Raw genomic sequence first — 14,656 nt, 5'->3', positions numbered from 1 at the left:
CGTCTGACTCGCCGGTCGGGGTCGGGCCGCCCCCGCCCGCCACACCAGGGAGGGTAGGGTGCCTTTTGCGCGCGGCGTGCCGCGGGGTGTGCCGCGACCCGGCCGGAGCCGCGTCCCCCTGTCTGCATACCACTGGCGCCGACCCTGTTGAATCGCAGCTATTTCTGGCGTGCGAGGGCAGCTTTGCTGGTAGTTTCACCCATGCCAGTTTGGAGGCGCCTGATATCGCACTCGATTTCTGGACGTTGACTAAGATAGTGGCATGATAGTGCTGCAGCCATCATAAATTCGAGTATGACGCTAAAACAAAACAAAATAATACAAAAATATGCTACTAATATGACACTAAAATTCCAGCTCTTAGAAATGCACATGTTGGAATAAAAAGAGCACAGAAAGATCTATGCGAAGTACAACGGCAGCTTCCGCAAAGCAAATGCAGGACACGCCCAGCCGTACGCAATACTGCAAACACCTGGCTTCATCAGCCCGACTTAATTTCCGAGGTCCAAACTCAAACAAGGCTGCAAAGGACACCCATTGCCGTAAGTTGTATGCATCCCGCAACGTATCCCACAACACACACTCAAGGTGCATGCACCTTGAGCAGACTGTTGGCAGTCTGCAAAGTATCCTGATGCCAGACCGCTCAGTTACAAGCATTCCTCGGGCACGAGCAGCGATATCGCGCCCACCTACCTCCAAAGCCCGGTGGCTTTTGGCAAAGGATCAGATCTCACAATGGTGACCAGTCCCCTGTTGACCGCCGCGGCGATTATCCAGCGGGTTGGCGGGGGAGCGGCGGTGGTCGCCAGGCGCCGCTACCGTAAAGATGAGTGCGCTAGGAGAAAGTGGTCTTCCGACTCTAAACAGAACCATTTAACACACCGTCGAAAAACCATCCTACCAGTACCGACCTCAAAAACGATCTAAAATCTCTTCGGAGCGCTTTGAACACTTTCACGAAAAGCTGAACAGTACCGGAATTTCGGTATTGCCAAGCAATTCGGTACTGCCAGGCGGGTGTGTATTCACACTTCGGAGTCGCTAGGTTAGCACCTACAAACACACACACACACACACACACCACACGCGCGCGCGCGCGCGCGCACACGCGCACGCACACGCACACGCACATACACTGTCCTAGCCACTGTAATGTGGCCAGCACGCCGCCGGTCGTCTCTAGCCCAGTCAGCAATGCACCATTATAACGCAAAACGTCATTTAGCGATTTAAAATGGCGGTTGATAGCACATCCACAACAAGCTTGGTTGAGCACGGTCACACCCGCCACACGCGCATAACCGTATGCTACACTACCTTCAGCAACCCTAGAGTTAGCTGTCTCTCCAGCGCTGAATGGATACGCCGTGAGAGCACCGGCAGCTATCAATGAAATCATGAAAGACAGGGGTCTTATTGACACCTGACACCATAGAGGACCGAAGAGCTGTTTTAACATTCGGCATTGCACCGTCATTATGCCAAACGGGTCCTGTCTTCCAAAAGGCGATTCACCTCGGCGTCTAATAGTGCTTCCACAACAACATTCTTTTGGCTATAGTCGCACCCGCCACACACGCATAAAAGTATTTCATAATGCTTTCCCCAGCTGCAGAAATAGCCGGCTGCTCAGCATATGCATTACGCCGTCATGGCAATATGCATACGCCGTTGGGGGCATCCACGAGTAAATAAATATTGATTTAAGATATATTGAATTTGCACCTGATTGCTGCAGACAATGCCAACAATAAAGAGCTGCGGTGCATTTTTGGTGCAAAATGCACATGAATTACGCCGTTAGCGCATCAACGGGTAATGAATGACTTAAAAATGCGTTAAATTTGTACCTAATGGCTGCAGACAGTCCTAACAGAAATGGACCGTGGTTATCCTTGCGTCCGCCTATGAGACATTTTTCCGGGCAACGATAAATTGTTCAGGACGCTGCCGGGCGTCTCTCGCCGAGTCGGCAATGCGCCGTCATAACACAAGAACGTCGTATCACCCGTTGAGCGTACTTATGCTGGCGTCTTTTAGTGCTTCCACAGCCAGGCTGATTGAGCATGGTCGCACCCACCACACAGGAATGAAAATATTTTATATTTCATTCATTAGCTCTAGAGTTAGCCATCTAGCCAGCGCTGGGCGATACGCCGTTAGGGCGTCGTCTGAAAATATCAATGAGGTCATGAAAGACAGCTGTTTCACTGGAGCATGATGCCCGTAGAGCAGTGCCAATAAAAATACAGGTTGGTTATCTTTCCGTGCACTTATAAGTAGTTTTGTCGGGACAACGTAATCTGGCCAGCACGGTACCGACCGGTTCTCGCCAGAGTAGGCAATGCACCGTTATAACGCAAAAGCGTTATGTCATCTGATCAACGATTTATATTGGAGTCTGATAGTGCTTCCTCAATAATAATGTCTGAGAGTGGTCGCACCAGCCGCGCGCTTGTAGAAGTATTGAATATTACCTGCGGTCAGTCCAAAAACAACCGGGTAGCCAGCGCTGAGTAGATACACAGTCAGGGCATCGTCCAGCTAATATCAAAGACGTCATCAAAAACGCTGGTTCCCCTTACCCCTGATACCTGTAGAGCAGTGCTCACAAATATAATCCGGGCCGCCGTACTCTTGCAAGCACGTTACCGGCTGTCTTTTTGTCACAGTCGGCGAAGCGTGTACAAAACAAGATTTAGCAAAATCCACTTTTCACCTCCTTCAACTGGTTTTATCTAAAGCCCTCTACCGGCCGTCGTGCGCTAGCCATTAGACTCGCCGTTGTTCAAGCTAAGCTATGTGCGCTGACTGCATTCCGATCGTTCCATCGGAACCTGAAATATGCATGACTTCCGAAATGCTACCCGATGACTTCTTTAAAAAGTCGTCTTCGGTGTCTCACCACCTGCCATTTGCATCAGCTAGCTGTGAGATCGCAAGGCGATGCCCTACCTTTTTATTGGTTCAGGCGACCATTGGACGACATCACACTCGTTTCTCATTGGTTTACATCACATGAACCCTACGACCATGAATCAATTCCGACGCGCACCGTATATAAACCGTACCATTGGTGACCCTGAAGAGGCTCTTGCTCTCCCTGCGCTTGAAGGCGCAAGACCGCTGTTGGTTGTGAGCGTGGACGTTGTGGTGTGAGTGTTGGTGCGTGCAAGTGGCCAGAAAATAGAAGCTCTGTTTGACAAGATCTCTCTTTGATGGACTCGCGAGAAAGACTGGCACGAGCAAGATCTCTACTAGTGTTAACTATCACACAAGCGGTCAGAAATGTGCTACAAATTGGCGCCAAATGACACGGATTTGCAAACACCTATTTGCAAGCAGTCAGTTTTCAAGTTCCTTTCGTGGACCATCGGAATTGCGGGCCAGCCCATCCTCAACTTATCCCTGAACGCTTGCGCCTGTATCAGTGTGTGACCGAGTGTTATTCGCATTTTTGTGTGTTACTGCGTACTGACAAACATGACTACACTTACACACGCACACACCTACTGAGGGACAGCTTATTGCACAAACCATGCAGTAAATCGTACACAAAACTGGGGTTCAAGGGCTTCCACAACGTTGTAAGAACATCCAGTGGAGAGAGTTAGTGAAAATTTCATGATGGCCACGGGATATGGGACAGCATCTTTTGCACAACGGACGATGAACGCATGCCTCTTTGACAACCCGCAGCTTGAGTGGATCTGCGGGCAAATTTGTTTGTAGGCTTAGTAAAGAAAATCCCCAAATTGGCCGGAAAAATCCCCGTAGGAGACTGCGTGAGTGACACTGAGCGACAGGATTCGTGTTGCGCTCAAATACAGTTGCGTCAAGTTCAACAGCACTCTGGAGGACTTGTCCAAAATCTTTCGGAAAGGCTTCAGGCGGTAGCATCTGAGGCTTTTGACGATGTCTTTGGTCCCAAGCCTCAACGTGGAAGTGTTCCAAAAGGACTGATTGGCGACAGGTTAGCCCGCGGAATCATCCGTAAACAACTTCACACCCTTCCGGAAGTCGTTAATTTTGCGTGTGCGGAACAACAAACGGACCACACATTCGAAATGTGAAGAGGCACCATAGGTCACACTGATAAACCTGTGGTCATGCATATTGTCCGTAACTATGCTATGATGCTAGAAGAGTTGAAAATTAGAGGCGTCGGTTTAAGAGCTAAGCTCAAAATTGGACAAAGTCCTGAAACAATCACCAGCTCAAAACAGAACTCGCATCCATACATACCAAAGTGTCAAAGTCATCCGCAAAACCGACGATATTTACCTTAAAATGGACTGTCTCAGAGACAGCCTCAAACTTCTGCACAATTACGCCAATTTCACTCATCTCAGTGACCTGGAAATAGCAACTTCCGGCAACAAATTTGGTCCACCTTCATTTCAGCCTCTACATTAACCTCCAAACTCGCAGCAAAACAGACAATATCATGTGCGTTCCTGCTATCAATGGCCAAGTGATCTTCGTTCCATATGCGTTATATGGAATACATATTTGCACAAACATATTTGCCAAAAAGCAATCTGGATGCTGGTCGTACAGGTCAAGAAAGATAAAGATAGATACAAAGGATTATCCGCCCAAAAATCACAATCCTTAAAGGCTTCCTTCCAGTCAGGGACAGATGGTGGAAGACTTCACACTTGGGCTTCTTAAGACTGGAATCATTCAACCTATTCAAAGTTCGTGGTCTAACCTGCTTGCCATGATTGACAGGAAAGGTGGAGGAAAAAGATACCGTGTAGATTACAGAAAATTGAGGCAAGTAACCGTGAAAATTTGTCATCCACAACCTCGCCTCGATGACATCCTCCCCTCGCTTGGAAAACCAAAGCATTCCACTTGGCTGGACCTAAAAAGTGGTTATTGGCAAGTTGCTATAGGCAAGTGCATCTTGCCCATATTGGCAAGTTTTGTTGATTCCATCGACAAAACTGCTTTCAATTATTTTCAGGGTATAAATTTTTCTGTCCTTCCGCTCGGCCTGTGCCATGGTGTAGGGTTATTCTCAAAGCTTATGGACAACGTTTTTGCAGGTCTACAACACAAACTTACGATTGCGTACATTGATGACATCATCATTTTCACAAAAACCTTTGAAGAACATGCCAATCGCATCAAAACAGTGTTTGAACGTCTGTGCAGTGCAGGCTTGAAAGCTAAAATGTCAAAATGCGAATTTCTGAAACAGAAAATTAGACACTTAGGTTATATAGTTTTACCAGATGGGATCAAGCTAGATCCTAGCACAGCAGAAGTCATTTTATATATATAAATGATCTCTCCGATATGAAAGACATTTGTTCATTCACTGGCATGTGCCCGTATTATCGCCGTTCCATTCCAAAGGTTGCAAACATTGGAAAACTTCTCACGGAACTCCCGGTGAATTGAATGATGAGTGACGAGTAATGAATGCGAAGTGAGTTATTATACCCAATAAAAGCAATTGTCATTCTTTGTATGCTAATGGCCTTCAAAGTACTATCGATGTGCCTCTGCCACTCATCGTCGTGTTATCATATGTATATATCATATCATATGTATCATATGTATCGTGTTATCGTATGTATCAGTCGTGTTATCATATGTATATATCATATCATATATATCATATGTATATATATATGCAGGCTGCGGGCTAGCGTTCTAGGTGGCATCTAGGAGTAGAAGTAGAAGTGCTACCAAGCATGAACTGCTTAAGCCATCACCTGATGAATTTGATGTCAGCTTCATCACTTCGTGCTGTCGAAGCTGCAACCATGGCCATGTGACCTTGCCATTTGACTCCAATAAACGGAAAGCATTGATGTCTTGAACTCGGTCGGGGCCTGCTGCATGAGGATTGCAGAGAACCGCACCTACACAAACTTCGAGACATGTCGTACGCGAGCAGAAAACATGCATAGCCAGGGCATCGGAGGCTGCCGATTTGACCGCTGCATACATAGATCGAAACTAATGCATTCATCACTCGCCAGTTAGGACGTGCTGATGAACGGCACTGCACGTGGCAAATTTGTAACTTCGGCAAAACATTATCCTTGCCAAACTATGCCGGTAGCCGATTCTCTCGTACCTTGTGTGTGTGCACCTGCGCCAGGCCGGGGGTCTTGGCAACCGTGTCTGGCCTGGGGAAGGTAGGCTTCCCCCTCCCCACCCCTGAAATCTCCAACTTCCTGACGCGTGTGAGAAATCCCGCAATAAAAACATCGTCAAATCACGAAGAACACGCACATAGTTTTTAAGCTTGGGTCAAACATCATGCCACCAGACGTCACAGAAGGTCAAAGCAGCCGTTCTGATAAATGCAGTTGAAAGCTGTGTTAACTGTTGGGAGGTCATTCCAACAATTTTTGTTCCCCGCAAGGGCGAGGTCAGATCTGGTCACCAGTAGCCTACAAGAACGATATTTTTCGCAATGTGCCCCGGCCAGGTTTATTTTATTACGTGTAACTGTGGTACAAAAGCATTCCAGACACAAAAAGCACTATTTTAGGCTTACCTAGAAGTCATTCGAGGTCAATTAAGGCTAGATTCATAAACCATCCAAATGGCAAAAACTTAAGTGCTAACTGGGTTTATGTGACCAGCACTATGTTTTTTTGTGTGTCAGAAATAGCGTGTTCACCATCTGCGGGTGCTCAAGACGCGCAACTGTTGTTTACATCATACATAATCCCTTAGGCGTTTGGCAATGTATTTAAAACAAACTAAAAACAGGCACGTTTGTACATAAAATGATGCGTGATCAGCTTCCCAACACAATAAAGAGATGGTTACACGCGTCGCACTCGTTTATCTAACCTCTGCGCTACTGACAACATATGTCATTGGCCTTGGATAAACTCATTGCACCTTTCGTGCTCTCACAGCACCTATTGTGCCATCATTATGCATTATAATTGTCATACAGTCACAGCATGTTTTCGGTGGAGTACATCAAAACTTCGTAAAAGATGTACAAAGTCGCATTATTTACGAAATAAAAGTATCAAAAAAGGCCTGGCTTCAGGTCACTGGCCTCTTACTGTTGAAAAATATGAAATCAACAAACTGTAGATACTATCACGTTCCATTACTAGAGAAGGCCTGGACGGTGGCAAGTGGCACACAGGAATGTTATGTGTGGTCAGAGTGTTGTGGAGATTGACCCTGACCTGAATGACCTGACCTGACCTGACCTGACCTGACCTGACCTGACCTGACCTGACCAAACCAAGCCAAACCTGACCAAGACCAAATCAAAAGATCAAAACTTACAATTTCCACAAAGGATGTTAAATTAATAGGTGAAACAAGCTGACGAGAATTTCGTGTGGCTACAAGCGATCGTTTTTAACCTGTTGTGGAAAAGACTCCTTGGAAAAAAGTCCCAATTTTAATACAATGATGTAACCCAGCTGGCCTAGCCACGCGCCAAATTGCATACGACCAGCTGGTAGCGACACCGAATCGTAACTGCATTTGCGCATCACTGTCTAACGGGCATTATGCAAATAAGTTGAGCACCCGGCCTACGTCCTCGTGGCCAGATATTTCTGATACTTAAGGTAAAAATTATGTTTGCTGGAGCGTATAGTGTACTTAAAATTAAAGTAAGATTTAAATCATATTTCATTCACCCGGCAAAACTCTGAAACGCTTTAATCATTGGTGCGAGTGAGCGTTTAAATGTGTTTGACCTGCTGACGTCATAATTTCCCCTGCGTTAGGAAGCAATGGGAGCCCCTTCACTGACTATTCAGGCCATCCGACAACGTCAAGGTCGCTTGGACGAGTCCATTTCATAAGCCTGAAAGTTTCACAGGCGGCTTTCCACCAGGTGGTTAGCTCCACTCCGGCTGACGGGCTACATGCAGTCGTATGCGACGAAACCCTGTGCAAATAGGGCCGACCTTGATAACGAGAGGCGAGACACGGCGAGACATAAAGCTGCTGTCGAAAGATTGTTTGAACTCTTCTTAAGGGCACTGCAGTGTGGTCATCATGGGGACAGCGTACTTCCACACACTGCGAGTTAGTTGAGAGTCCCTTCCAGTAGCTGTGCAAGCTGGCTGACAATTTTACAACCACAAACGGTACTGACCGCTTCTAAAACGTCACTACCATATCACACATCCCACCTGCACCGTGCGACGATGCTAGTTATGATGCGACTTATGATCCGGACCATGCGACCGTGATGAACGACGTTTTTGCTGCGAGGTTCAGTGTCCCCCGCCGCGACGGTGCTGTCTCACGCGCCCGTGCATCATTTGGATGCCTTTTATGAGCGGCATGCATGGAGAGATGCTGCAAAATGGGTTTGCACTCTGTGGTACCTTCCATGGCACGGGACACAGACAGTGTTAGCGCCCGTAATATTGCTGAATGTGCTGACGAGCTTGTGGTCCCCTTACCAAGGAAGTACATGCGTCAGGTGGATCTGGCGCCTTCCGGGAGGTGCGTAAGCAGGCGAAAAATAATTCCTGTGTTCAAGAAAGGTGGTAAAAAAGGAGCATCGAATAGTTGGTCAATCCGTGCTTCCTCTCTCCAGTAGGGTCTTTGGGTGCGCCATTTAACACAATAAGACTGAAGTATGAGTGTGTGTTTATGCGGTGCCCTCGTCCTGCCGTTCACGGGGAGGCACTCAAAATGCGCATCCTAGGTGTTCTACCGCGGCTGACTACCTCCGCGGATCATTACTACGTCAGGAGGTTCATTGTGGTACGATGCAGTCCAACGACCTTGGTTTGCTGCTCTTTTATTGAAAGCGACCTTCTTCCTCACCGCTGTGACGGCGTGTGCACCATTAAATGCCAGCCAAAACGTGTACACGCAACGCGAACAAACAAAAACTGCCCAAGAGGCGCACGACGCCACACCGGTTCACAGGTTTTGCGTATCACTCATTCGACGAGGGCGCTCATCGGCATGGCACGTTTCTTCGCACGCAACGACGCATCACATCCTTGGCGTGCTATAATACCGTGCAGCTGACATTCGGCTCGGACCACGCCGTCGCGTACTACATATAAGTGGGTGAGGCGCAGCCTAGTTCTCGCCGTACGACGTGCGGAAGGCACGCACGTCAATCGCGTATTTGTTGTCTGCCATGCACTGGTATATGCCCTTGTCCATCTGGGAGGCGGGGTCGATCTCCATCTTGGACTTCAACCGGCTGTCGGTCAGCTTCCACTCCCAAAGCTGAAACACAGGGCAGGCAAGCCGTGAGGGGAGGGTGAGGCCTGGAAAATTAAGGCGGCTGGATGGTCACCCACCCGCGATGTCCCAGTGACCCGACCACAGCACGTAAAAGCGAAGGTTTCGCCACAGGCTTGCGACACTGGGCCGCCACACCTGAAAAGACCTGGTTGCCGGCTGGTCACGGCGTCTGAGAGGTGGAACTTTAATAAGCGCCGTAGATCCACCGTGTCGCAGCTTCCCGGCCTGAGTCGGACCCCTATCTGCTGGAGCTCTTTGTGAAAGTAGTTTTCAGTGTCCAGTCAAATTTGATCACCAATTCTAACCACCGCTGGGCGAGGAGTTCTCAGGGATTACCTTGGATTGTTGTCGAATACCGATTAAACATCTAAGAAATAGTCATGCAGCCTAAAATAAAATCAACGCACAACATTGACGTTAATCTAATGACGTTATAGAACCTTGTCATTGAGATACATTATAAACTGCTTGGTTGCCGTCTCGTTACACCATTGTTGGATTTTGATGTAGCGTGATAGCCTGTGAAATCATTCTTGCGCGGTAAAAAACAGAACATACATCCGACCGGCAGGGTTTTCGAGTGATAAGATTCCAGACACCAATGACCGCGTAATGCGTGGTCACGTTTTCAGCTCATACGAATGCGAATTGAATATGAGTACGTTGATAACCACAACAACAGCTGCCCGAGGTAGCCCAAAAAGACCAAGTGAAAACGTTAAGTGCTCGTTTAGCTCTGACTACACCAGAGACACGAGCGGCAAACTGAGCTTTGTGTCGTGCCGCTCATGGGTCTGGAACTGAGCTGACATGTTGAGCTCCGTTACACTAATATAGTATTTCACCTGGACTAGCATGCGCCTCAGTCCTAAACTGACAGACCGGGCTTACAGACGGTCAACGTCCCGTTGTGGCTGCGGCCCGCCAGTTGGAGAGGCAATGCTGCGAAATTTTTGACGTCACTGGTGTACAAAAGACAGCCGGATTCAATGTCACGCCGGAGGGCATAAATAAACAAAGAAAACGGGGAGATGAACCGGAAGCGATCACCTCAGGACACCGGAAGCAACCGTCTGTATATCAGAAGTTTTCCCATTAATGTCTTTACTGTGGCCCCTACCAAAAAAAAAAAAAAAAAAACACGAGGCGGAGGACTTTAGTGTAAATACCTGCACATGATAAGTGTATCACAGTTTTCGAATGATGAGCTTGTCGTTAAAACTCTGAAAAGCGGCCGAGTGGTTCGCACGTATGACGTCATGTCTGGTGTCCGTCCGGCATAGCCTTTTATCCCAAAAGAAGACAAAGAGTCATGTCAGCTGTCTAAACCAGTCAAGGTCGCAATACAGTCAAGGTACGCGATACGCAAGGAATTCCAAGCAATAAGTTGTGTAGCCTCTTAGTCAACTGACACTCAGCGCACTCAGCATTTTCCTTCCGGAGAAACATCGTCGGGAATAATATCGTATTGCAAATGATGACAAGTAAAAGATCCAAAGGAGATAATAAGCTAATGATCGCTTATCGATAATCAGCGAGGCGATAGATCGTGCGAGATTATCAGCGCAACCACCGTGGGTGCAGGTTTCCAAAAATAAAGGTAGAAGCACTATCTGATGTGGCATATTCAGTTGTGGAAGACTGAGGCTTGCCATGATCGTCTTTTCTGTTCCCTCATTCAACTCTTCACCTAGTGCCGGAAATCTGAAAGATGTCTTAAGCACCAATTTTGAAAAAAATGCACACAAAATGTTAATGGTCTTGGGTTATGGATCATTGCTGGGCTGGTTTTATGAAAATTTTCGCGCAAATCTAGCATTCAACCGTACAATAAGTAAAGTATAATACCATGTCTCACGGGCTTTTGCCAAGGAAGCTGGTCGGCGTCCATTGCCATAATTTCTCGCGAATTTCCAGCGCTCACTAGGAGAATGTCTTCAGAAGGCAGGTGTTCACCATAAAGCTGAATGCTCGGCTCAAGCTGCATTTTCCGTTGGCACCATCCTCCGCCCAGACACCCCGCTCCGTCCTGCGACTGCAGTGCGGGAAAGGGGTGGGGGAGGGGGAGTATCGTTGGCCGGTCCGGCGCTAACTGCCGGTTGTTTCTTCTGGGGAAGCCGTGCCTTAGAAAGGGAATCGTCCATGTGATCTCTATTCCGTATAATGTATGTGTTGTGCCAGCCTTTATCATTACAACCTTCACCTCTTATGTCACTTTACCACACGATTACTATCCCGAAAACCTTTATCCCGCACGACCTCTATCATATGCATTTTCTGTCTACGATTTCCATCCTGCACGCATTCTGCCTTTACGACATCGTCCTCTCACGATCTTTATCCCCCGAAATTTGGTCATATGGTCTCTTGTCTCATTTGTTATCTTATATGTCATTGATCTTGATCTGGTACGATCACCTTCCATTACGTTGTTCATTCCGCATGATCGTTGTCCGGCGTGATCCTTTAGCAGGCATTCCATCGCACACAATGTGTTACCAAGTGATCATGAGCGAAACAGTCGATAATGAAACAATGCCTAACGATAAACAAAAAAACACTCGCTGACGAAACATATAAACGAAACAATCGCTACGCTCTGAATTTCGTTATGAGTAATAATCTCTCTGTTGGACTTCGGCATAACCTGCCACGTGAGTCCCAATATACTGAACTCGTTGGGAAGTGAGTGTGACTGTCGGTTTGGGTGTGGCTTCGCACATCTTTCGTCAGTTGTGCAATCAGCTGTCTGATTTCTTTATCCACAGCTGTGGGGTGAAGCCAACGATTGGTGGGGAAACGTGATGGTTTGATGATATCTGATTAGACACGAATAATGTAAGGAATGTGCGCGAGATGGGTCTAGAAGACTACCTGGAGTGAAAAAGCCTTCTCTTATGGGAACAGTGAAGAACCTGTCGACTTGGATGGGATACTCTTCGCCGAGCAAGATGGGTAGGAGCGGGTGGAAGATTGTGCGCTGTCACATAACGTAAAGAACGAGGAAGGGGTATGCTGGGATGCGAAACAAGGGCAGGCGATGCGGGCATGACCGATGGGAAGAGGAAGTCGGTACCAAAGCCATAGTGAGGTCGGAAGAGGAAGTCGGTACCAAGACCATAGTGAGGCCGGAATATTCTTCAAAAAGAGCGTGCCACATTGAACCTCTCACTCATATAAATAGATGAGACGGGCTCGATTTGATCGGCAATGTCATTTTCCTGAGAATGTTTCTGATAACCTCTTCATTTCGGTTTGAAGCCGTCGCTGCGGTGGGAGAAACGCCACTGCACTCCCGGCTCACGACTACAAAAGTGATGCATTTGATCTGCTTTCCCAACGGTTGGGCTATGTTGTGCCCGCACAACACAAATTGATCAAAATGATTGCATAATAGATGGTATGAGAGCTTGAGGCACTCTTTCTTCCTCTCTCTCAAGCGAACTGGTACATTTTTCTTAGGATACCATTATCCTGATTAAAAATGTGATGTCATTATCTTGCAAGTTCAATGAAACGCCACATTATGACTTCGATTTCTTCCTATAGCGTTTAGCGCATTGACACTTTAGAAGGACATTTTGGTTTTGGAAAAGATTGTTTAGATCAGACAGTAGTATTAGCCTTATTACTCGGAGAAAAACCAGGATAATGGAGATATTGTTGGGCTGATGTTTCGGCAACATGCCTTTATCGAAACAATGGCAGGAGTTTTCTGCTATTTTTTCGATAAAAGCATGTTGCCGAAATATCAGCCCAAATATATCTCCATTCTCCGGTTTTTTTCCAAGAATAAAGCAACTACCACTGTTTTATCTATGTAAACAATGTTTCTCGCTAATGCACTGAACAACTTACGTTGTTTAAAAGATTGCCTACTTGGATATTCAGTTCGTTTTAAGGCTAGTTTCACAAAACAGGTACATACCAGGACAAAACACGTGGTCTAGGGATAAACATACTAAGATTTCCACAAGTGAATTTCTTGTTAAATTGATTACCCCTCTGCTGTGCCAGACACTAGCGTTCATTTTTCCTGACGTCATTCATATCCATAAATGCTGAGTTAATGTGACAAGCGAATGCCAAAGAAGCGGAAGTAGTTAAGTGAAGCTCTACTGATAAATTGAAAACCCTTGAAAACCTCATCAAAATGCATGCAATGCAAAGAAGTAAGAGGAAAAACTTGACTACATATATATATATATATATATATATATATATATATATATATATATATATATAGATATATATCTCTCTCTCTCTCTCTCTCTCTCTCTCTCTCTCTCTCTCTCTCTCTCCTCTCTCTCTCTCTCTCTCTCCTCTCCACTCTCCCTCTCTCTGCGTGTGTGTGTGTGTGTGTGTGTGTGTGTGTGTGTGTGTGTGTGTGTGTGTGTGTGTGTGTGTGTCTGCGTGGTGGTATATTTTGGCAGAACATCCTCTTCAAGACAGGTTTGATTAGAACGACCGCTGACTCAGCGTTGACGACCTTACCGTTCAAGTTTGCGGGCTTTTGCCTCGGAAATCGCAGTATCGTTAAGATCAAAGATCCTTAGTGCAAAATCACTGATGTGTTCTGCGATCATTACATTTTTACGCGCGTGCGCACACACACACACACACACACACACACACACACACACACACACACACACACACACACACGCATATATATATATATATATATATATATATATATATATATATATGTATGTATATATATATGTATATATATATACACGTGTAGATATACCATACAAATTTTCGCCCCCAAAAGCTCCACGGAAAGGCCTTTTACGAGTCACAGAATCGCCCTCAGACTTCATTCGCTGAGGCTGTAGAAAAAATAAAAAAATGCTCTCGTCAAAATCTCGGAGTCCGCAGTACAGCAACAACCCGCGGTGCATGCACACTACAACCAGCGGAGCTTAGGGCTTCAGGAGCTTAGAGCACTGACTTACCTTCAGGAATTTGTGCGAAGGTATCTCCTGTCCGTCCTTGCGCCATGTGATTGTCGGCCTAGGGTTGCCTCTGGCCACGCATATAAATGATATCTTGTGGCCCAGTTCGTACATGGATTCGAAGTGGGATGCCTTCACTATGTGCGCCTTCTGGAAATCGGGAGAACTTCATTTCATGTGTGCGGGTAGTAGCGAATCACACGCTGTTGAAATAGGCTTAAACACCGCCTGAGAAAGTGCAGCTCGATGCTCGGTAGGCAACAAATGCATTGCAGGTCTCTGTTGCTTTATGTGCTTGAAAACTTACTAATCCCTGTGCGACTATTCCACATTGTTCCAGCAGCATTCAGGCAAAAGAACAAATGCTTGTATATCACATGATTTCACGTGGCTGTTGCCCCACCACAACCAGTAAGACTATTTGTATGGCGCAAGACGAAAGAAGCGACAACACATGCGCGGTT

General features: G+C 46.6%; 1 protein-coding gene across 1 annotated transcript in view; it reads right to left on the bottom strand.

The window, feature by feature from the left end:
• Window positions 1-8,869: 8,869 nt before the first annotated feature.
• LOC119109992 (immunoglobulin domain-containing protein oig-4-like) overlaps window positions 8,870-14,656 on the bottom strand; it is a 7,064-nt gene continuing 1,277 nt past the window's right edge. The window contains exons 2-3 of the mRNA XM_037233740.1: window positions 14,193-14,342; window positions 8,870-9,213 (exon numbers count right to left, since the gene is read on the bottom strand). Of these exons, the coding sequence (XP_037089635.1) occupies window positions 9,061-9,213; window positions 14,193-14,342 (303 nt within the window). The 3' untranslated portion in view covers window positions 8,870-9,060. The remainder of the gene's footprint in view (window positions 9,214-14,192; window positions 14,343-14,656) is intronic.

Source organism: Pollicipes pollicipes, unplaced genomic scaffold (genome assembly GCF_011947565.3).
Source record: "Pollicipes pollicipes isolate AB1234 unplaced genomic scaffold, Ppol_2.1 Scaffold_7231;HRSCAF=8579_pilon_pilon_pilon, whole genome shotgun sequence".
In the NCBI taxonomy this organism is placed as follows: domain Eukaryota; kingdom Metazoa; phylum Arthropoda; class Thecostraca; order Pollicipedomorpha; family Pollicipedidae; genus Pollicipes; species Pollicipes pollicipes.
This window is presented reverse-complemented; position numbering and strand designations above follow the sequence as displayed.